The sequence below is a fragment of the Dryobates pubescens genome, chromosome 3 (assembly GCF_014839835.1).
Source record: "Dryobates pubescens isolate bDryPub1 chromosome 3, bDryPub1.pri, whole genome shotgun sequence".
Classification (NCBI taxonomy): domain Eukaryota; kingdom Metazoa; phylum Chordata; class Aves; order Piciformes; family Picidae; genus Dryobates; species Dryobates pubescens.
Genome location: NC_071614.1, coordinates 18,657,445 through 18,665,598, shown reverse-complemented (window position 1 = coordinate 18,665,598; position 8,154 = coordinate 18,657,445). Strand labels below are relative to the sequence as shown.

The 8,154-nt window shown below is 44.8% G+C and overlaps 1 protein-coding gene across 1 annotated transcript in view; it reads right to left on the bottom strand.

The window, feature by feature from the left end:
- TFAP2D (transcription factor AP-2 delta) overlaps positions 1 to 6,537 on the bottom strand; it is a 54,565-nt gene extending 48,028 nt beyond the window's left edge. The window contains exons 1-3 of the mRNA XM_009905225.2: positions 6,499 to 6,537; positions 5,091 to 5,588; positions 1,394 to 1,454 (exon numbers count right to left, since the gene is read on the bottom strand). Of these exons, the coding sequence (XP_009903527.1) occupies positions 1,394 to 1,454; positions 5,091 to 5,588; positions 6,499 to 6,537 (598 nt within the window). The remainder of the gene's footprint in view (positions 1 to 1,393; positions 1,455 to 5,090; positions 5,589 to 6,498) is intronic.
- Between the last annotated feature and the right edge of the window lie 1,617 nt (positions 6,538 to 8,154).

The following is an 8,154-nucleotide window of genomic DNA, read 5'->3' as shown; positions in this document are numbered from 1 at the left end:
ACGAATTACCCCTCTTCCCAGGGATAATTAAAATCCTCTGAAATCCGAGAGACGAGGACCTAGCCAGGCACCGACAGCACGACTTGGGCAGGAGTCTGCAGGCCCGGCGAGCTGCCAGCCCTCCCCACAGCATCCCGCCAGCGGTGCCCAGGGAGGGGCCGGGGCGCTGGGAGCCGCGGAGCCGGGGCCGCCCGCTGCAGGGAGGAGGGGCCGGGCGGAGCGGAGAGGGGAGGCCAAGCGGAGCTGTCCCTTCAGCACCACCGCGCCGCCGCCGCCTGGCCGTGCTCCACCGTGCACCGGCCACAGGTCCGGCCTCTAGTCCTTAGCCCCAGCTTCGGCTCCGGGCCCGGCGCCCAGCCCCCGGCTCCCGGCCCCCAACCCCGCCTTCGGGTTCCGGGCCCTGCCCCAGGCCCTCAGCCCCGGTTTCGTCTCTCTCCGGCTGCCCTGCGGAACACCCGAACAAAGCCTGGTCTGAGTTGGTGTGGAGAGAGAACACCACATAACCTCCGCTTGTGTGGATATAACCGCAGAGAGTAGTACTATTCCCTGACTCTACTCATTGCAGTCGCGTAGTCTCGGTAGTGGCTAAAATAAGCTCTCTGCCACAATAGTATCACATGGCCTAAACCACCTCCTGATTATGTGTTTTTCACGGTGGATATAAGGAATAAATAAAGGCAATAACGGGACAAGAAGTGCTCATTCCAGGCGGCTGAGTCTCTAAATGTCCTCTCTCCGGCTGTATTATTCGTTTTATACTGGGAAGGGACTTAAACTTTTAAGAATTCTGCTCCTACATTAGGTCTTTCAGCAACTTTTGGTTCTCTGCAGGGGAAATGACGGTAATAACGAACTCCCCAGAACACTCAGAGTTGGCAAATGTTGAAGAAATGCATATGTAATAAGAGTTCCAAACCTTTCCTCTAACTTTGACGTTAGGCATTTACATTGACAGATGGTTATCAAATGAAGTGACACTCAAAAGTGAGTTCCACACCGGTCTGTAGCGCTACTGAAACCACATTTCCAAAACCCCTCTTTCCTTTTCCCCACACGAGATCAAACTGCCGATTTAACAGCCAGGGAACACGTTTCACAAACTACCAGGGATCAGTTCGGTTAAATGGGGAATGATAAAATCACTCAAGAAAGCTCTAGATTCAGCGGAATTATCCGAGAGCTACCGAGGAACAGATCATTTGTAAAGTGCAAATGGACTGTGAAATGTGAAGAGCTCTAAGCTAGTTTGCACCTACTTCTGTCTAATGTCAAATTATCACTGTTTTGACAGTAAACTCAAACTACGCTAAACAGCAGGGGAGGGAAAGAGTGAAGTGGAGAAGAGTTTATGTTTTAAATAAACTGATAGACCCAAGGATTTGTAACCTCTTACCTCTTCTTATCACACCTCCTTGCCCGTTCAGTACAAGTCCACACTGGGCCTCCACTGAGCTCTTAAGTAACGAGGAGGGAAATAAAAGGAAAGAAAGAAATCAGATACAGAAATCCAGAGAGATCACACAGCTTTTTCTTTGTCACACGGAAACAATAGTTAAAGTGAACAGGCAAAAACACAATTACTGTCATCGAACTCCAGTGCTTTGGACAAATCAGCCCGCGACCGCGCACTCTGCCCTTACCCCATGAAATGAAGTGTAATTATCACTTTAATTGCTATTTAAATTCGAGTTTATCCTGAACTGGGGGGGTTAGATCGGCAGTTATGTGGCAGGATCGAGAGATAAAAGAAGTACTCTTAAGTGAAGTGTGTTCGCGCTCTACATTTGCGCGTAAAAGGAAAAAAATTGCACTTTTACATACTATTTGTGTATGTTTAGCTTATGTTTATATATATACACAGACAGCTAAATTCATCTATGTGTTTCCTGAGGAGTCTACATCGATTTACGAAGTGTACACAGAAGTAGACAAAGAGCGCAAACAGCAAGCGAGAGCTATTGGGCTCTGCCGGATACACAGAGCCGTAAGGGTATGGTAACAATGCGTGTGTCCGCACATAGGTGGGGATGAATATGCATCTGTGCGCGCACACACACAGGCACCCATGTGTGAGCCTGGGGTGAAGAACCATCCAAAAACCTGTCTAGGGCTTTTGGTGCACATCCGAATAGATCTCACTTCATTATTCTCCTGTTACAAGGCTGATTATTTGGGGATCTTCGCCCTCCTTGATAAATATTGTTATTGGAGTGATAAAAGGGTTGGGTTTTCTTTGGGTTTTTCCTTATGTTAGGGTAAAAAAAAAAAATCAGAAACAAAACCAACACAACAAACCAAATCTAAATCTTTGCCCAGTGGAAATGTGTTAAAGACGCATTTTTCTCTACAAACAAACGAGGTATTGGACATGAAAGAGGCCTTTAAGGGTGTTAACCTACTCAACAGCCCGTGAAGAGTTAAGTAAATGCGGAGAGAGTCGGTGCATAATAAAAACCCCACTTTACAAAACAACCTTTACAGTCCTGGCTCTCTCCCCCACTTTCACCATATTGGCGCTGGCCCTGTAAGACCTTCCTTTTCAAGGCTCTTTTTTATTTTAAGTGTTCTGCCTTAAAGTGATTATGAAATCAATATGAAAAAAACTTGGCGACTGAGCATAAATTAAAGCGGTGATGGGAAAAGGTGTGACAGTTTTCTTTGTTGCCCATGGAAAATCTTTTTAGGGCACTGAAAGATGCCACTCCAGCTCCAAGACTGTTTGCATCTGTTAGGCTGACTTGAACCGCCCTCGAAACTATTGGACATTCACTTAAAATTCTGTGCAGGGAAAAGTATATTTACATTTGTTGCATTTGAAATGAGGCATATGCTGATGAACGTTTTAAAAAGAAAGACTAAGGAGAAAGGGCAAGACTGGTTAGACTACGATTTGGGGTTAAAAGTATTTGTGAGCAGCCCTGTTTCTGTTCGCCACCAAAACGCTTCCTTCCGAGCCCAAAGTGACATTTACAAAGCTCCCAAGTTTGTTCGAGGCATCTAAATCATAACGACAAACATGAATATTTTCAACTTCTCACCACTCAGCCTTTTCGATACCTCAGCACACTCCCTCTTCTGTTCGGGAAAAGAGGGAGGAGGAAAAAATAAAGAAAGGAACAGGTACAAAGACCTGAGTCTTTCCATTTCGAATGAAAAATGTGATCGAAAAATGAATGTTTTCCAAATGAAAAACGTTTGTTTTTTCCTTTCTTTGAATAAATAGAAAGAGACTATTCCCCTAGCAGCTTAACCAACCTTTCCCCCCCCCCCCCCTGGGTTTATTTTTTTTTTGTTTGTTTTTTTTTTTTTAAGGGAAACATGTTGTTTGGTCGGATGACATTGCATAAATGACCAGTTGAATGGCACTAAGTCGAAAATTGGATAAACTATGGTGCTTTTTTGCCCGGGATTTAGGCATTGTCTGGTGTCTTGCAAACGTCCCTAATCCCCTCTTTTGAAAAATACAAGGCTTTGTGCCTGCCAAAGAAAAAAAATTTGTACAGATACAAAAAAATCAGCAGCAGACGTGGTTATAAAAAAGGAGTAAATAGGTTTTAGTTGGGCTGAGCAGTGAATGGCAGATTTTTTTTTTCCTTTTTTTTTTTTTTTTTTTTTGAGGGCGGTAACATAAGGAGATCCTTGTGAAAATGCAAGCAAAACAAACAACAACAACCCCACTAACCAAAAAAAAAAAAAAAAAAAAAAAAAGGCCAGAGAAGATAAAATGATATAGTGAATTTTAATGGAGAAAGCTAGGTTTAAATAGTTAAGAGTTTCGTCCTCCTCGGAGATAGAAATGATAACAATCTTTGTTGTTGGGTCGTAGGATTATTTTTCTCCTTTAAAAATTAAAAAAAAAAAAAAAAAGGAAAGGAAAAAAAAAAGGGAAAGAGTGAATTTCTGCGGTTATGGGTTTGTTTTGTTTGGGGGATTTTTTGAAGGAAGAATATATAAACCTCCTCAGCTTGGCAAACTTTGGTGGTTTTTCCCCCCCCCCCCAAGCTTTTGACCGTTTCGTCTTTTTGGAAGGACCAACATAGTGAGCTTTGTTATGACTGGGAGCGAGATTTGGGGGGAAAGTAAGTACAGTAAATACGGTCTTGTTTGCCTGTCCCCGCTGGTGGGGTAGCCTTTCGTTCCCTGGCTCCTCGGGAGAAGGAAGGTTTGCTTTTGATTTGGGGGACTTTCCGAAATGGGTGTGAGATACAAGAGGGCGTAGTTTGCAGTTTTGGAAACAAATTTCGTTTAAGCAATAGGCTTGATTTACCGGAGGTGAAAGGATTTCTGAGTGGAAACAGCTGAGGTTTTGATATTTAGATTTTTTCGTTCGTTTGTTTGTTTGTTTTAATGGGTCAGGATGCCGGTTAGGAGGGAAGAGATGGGTGATTAGACACACAGATAGATTAATTCAGCTTTATCTCTCCCTATTAACACCTAGATCGGATATTTCGGGGGATATTTGTCATACTGAATATTTTTGACGAACGTTTGCTCCCGTTTGTTTCTCTCCTGCCTCATGCCTCGGACTTCAACGAAAGGTCTGCCTGCCCTCCTTTTTTTGATCCTTTCCTACCCCATCGTTAACACATTTTCCTGTCTTGTCGGTGCAAGTTGCTCAAGCGGTTCCTTCCACCGAGAGAAAGGAAAAGTTTAGGACAAAACCCAAGAAGATGGGGTGGGTTTGGTTTCTGCGCTGCTTTCGCAAGGGCTGGTCCACAAACACAAGGACCCCTCACAGTCACACACGCACCCCAAGCTCTCCGAATGAGTCCCACCGTCTCAGTCACCACAGAGACACAACCCACGCGGGGAGGTCGGGCGTGAGTTTAGGGTCGTTTTGTTGTTGTTGTTTGGCCAAGTAAACCTACTGGCATCTTTTTTCTTTCTTTCTTTTTGCTTTCCCCCCCTCCCCGCCCCAATTTTTATTGTTACTCTTCTAGAGGGGTCAGGCTGTGAATCAGATTTTGGGTGAATCTTTCCTCCTTTGTATGAGCTGTTCTAAGCAGAGGAAAATAGGGAGGGTGAGGGGGGAACCAGGGCAGGGGGAGGGGAGAAGTAGGTGCCTCCAAAGGAAATCGCATGCTATTTACCTGCAAATCGTCTGCTCCCGAGGCTGCAAGCCCGAGGCTTGGTCCTGGCAGGAGTCTTTGATCTGGATGCATCCCATATTGGGATCCATGGCTCATAAGAGACAGGTCGTGGCGGCGGTAAGCATCTAAGCACCCCAGCTCTCTCCTCTGCTCGTCCAAGCAAGAGGACTTGAGCGCCCGCGCATTGTGCAGGTTGATAAAATCAGTGGGTTCCCCATGGTGGATCTGCTGGTAATATTGCTGGGAGTGATGGAGAGAGTTCAAGGAGTAAGCGTCGGGGTTGACTGCCGGGTGGCTGTGTTGGAACTCGTAGTGGAAGGACTGATGGTGCAGTGGGGTGTACTGGTGGTTAGTGGAGAAGTACGGGGAAGCGAACTCGGTGCCCGTGGTAGAATAAGTGAGAGGAGATGAGGAGGAATAGGCGACGGTCGAGTTGGCCACAGACTCCAGGCATCCAAGCTGCATCAAACGGTAACTGTTTGATCCGTCATGACGTATCTGAAAGGAAGAAGTGAAAAGAAGACCCCAAAACTGGAGGTTTGTCATTGAACGCCCCGGGTGCGCTTCTGCCGAGCACGCTGTCCTGCATAGCTTCTCCCCCTGCAGAAACGTCTAAGCCTCCGAGCGGCAACCCCAGCAACAAAAGATCCTTTCCTACCTTGGGCTGGTGCCATAAAGGTCTGTTCAAAAAATCATAAACAGCCCAGCCTGCCCTTAATACCGTCAAGCGAAAGAAATCCACGCACTGAAATAAAAACTATCTATCTTTCTATCTGTCCATCCAACCACCTCCTGATCACAGCTGTAATATCTGGGGCTGACACACACAAAAAGTCATCAAGAGGAAACTAACGACAATACACACAACTCCCGTCCCTATGTTACAGCGTTACACATTGAGAAAGCTTTGCCGCCTGCTTGCCTTCCTTTCTTCCTTCCTTCCCTTCTCTCCCTCTCTCTCTCTTTTTTTTTGAACCCCTATTTTTCTTTCTTTTTAAAATAACGAATCAGATCCAAAATTCCTCCCCCCCCCCCTCCTTTTCCCCGCGTTTCGAAAGAAAAGGGGAGTCTTGCTTTTTAGCGAGAACTCCCCATTCCTGGCGAGCTGCTGGTGATTTTCCTCCACTTCATTATATTATTAGGGGTATTATTCTGATTTTCGTTCTGGCAACGGTTTTAACGTGGTAATGAGTTGCCCTTTCTGGCGACAGATGTCATAACGAATTTTCTCTCTATACTTCTTTAAGTTATCTCTGAAGCCGGATTATAATTAAACGTAACGGTCCAATATGGATTTAAAAAAAAATGGAAACAACCGCACAGGCACATCCACACACACAGATGCACACACATACATCCGCACACCCGCACACACACACATACACGCTCACTCACACACACAAAATACCTCTGCATCGTGGACGAGACCTGGAAAGGTAGTTGACATTTTTTGGTTCTCCGGGAGAGGGGGAAGAGGGGAAAAAAAAAAAAAAAAAAAAAAAAAGAAGAAGAAGAAGGCTTTAAAAAAAAAAAAAAAAAGAGAGAGAGAGAGACAGAAAGAAAGAAAGAAAAAAAAAAAACCACCCAAAAAACAACACACCCCAAAACACCAAACCCAAACAAAAACCAAAGCAAAACCTAGTGGATAAAAAAAAAATTCTCCTCTCCAATATTTAAAAAAAAAAAAAAGGGGAAAAAAAAAAAGGAAAAATCCAAAGTTCGTGTATTTCCCCAAATTTTTTTTTTTTTTTTTTTTTAGGAAAAAATCTCTACAGACAGAGAGAATTTGCAATGGATCTGCATAGATCAGATTGCTCGCTTTTCCATGCACCTCCTTAAAAACCTGTAGGAACAAAATTTTCCCTCTGCACAAAAGCTGCTCCCTGGATCAGATTTTGTACTTGCTGGGTATTTCTTTGGCTGATGTCGTAGGTCCCTTGGTAATATAGAAGTTTTGAAAATTAAGCATCAGCACTGAGAACTGGGAGGACAATAGATAGAGGAGCTTCATCCCAGGAGACAAGGAATAAATATTGTATCTTCGCCTAATAAGGAACTGTAGGTTCTTTCAACATTTTTATACATTTTTTCCTCCACTCTTTAGAATGCTTTTTCTTGCCCAGGCTAATATGGGAGCTAATCTGATCGAAGGGGGTATTTTGTGTACATTTGATTGGGAAGACATAAAGCTAATATATATTAATCTATATTATTAAACCATCCTTTTCAATAGGTAAGTGCTCCTTCCTGTTGATTATAATGCTTTTAAATACTGACCAGCATCTAAGATTGCACATTTGTATGTGTGTCTGTTTCACTGTATTTCTTTTTTCTTTTCCTAAATGAAAACTCTGTGGTTTGTTTTGGGTTTGTAATTTTTTTTATTTTTTTTTTTTTTACCCTTGCATTTACATCGAATTTAAGTCCACCCCACACTCCAACCTGCTTTTAAAGCTTCCTAATATGCTATCTCGCAGGCTTCTTTAAATAGCATTTTCCAGCATAAAACTAGGGTGAGACCACAAAGTATCACTGCAGTGACATATTATATGGAATTCTACATAAAATACATATAGATCTACGGAATTACGTCCGGCTAGACAGGAGAAAGAGAACTAGGGAAGGGAACGTATGAGGTAAAGACCACTGATAGCTGTTTTCCCGTCGACATTTGGAAGTGCCGATATATTTTAGTGATGGGAATGCACGGGGACTGCGCAGCCCTGGGTTGCAAAGCTGAAGGGGGACGTTATTTATTTATTTAGTGACACGGGTCCGAGGAGCTGCCACTTGGGGAATAAGTCCTCTCTGCCTGCTCAGCACACCCCCCCCCTCCCCCCCACCCCACCCCCTTCTCCGCCTTGTCCCTCTGCCTCTGCCCCCAGGTAGTGGCTCTCCAGCACCCGAAGTGACTGCGGGCACCGCACCGGCAGCGCCCGGGGTGGGGGCTGCCCGCTGCCAGGCGGGCTCGGGGCGGGGTGTGGGGGGTGTCGTACACCCTTCGAGAGGATGCCAGCCCAAATGGCATTTCCCGGCGGGGTGGCTAGGCTGATGGCTAGCTTCC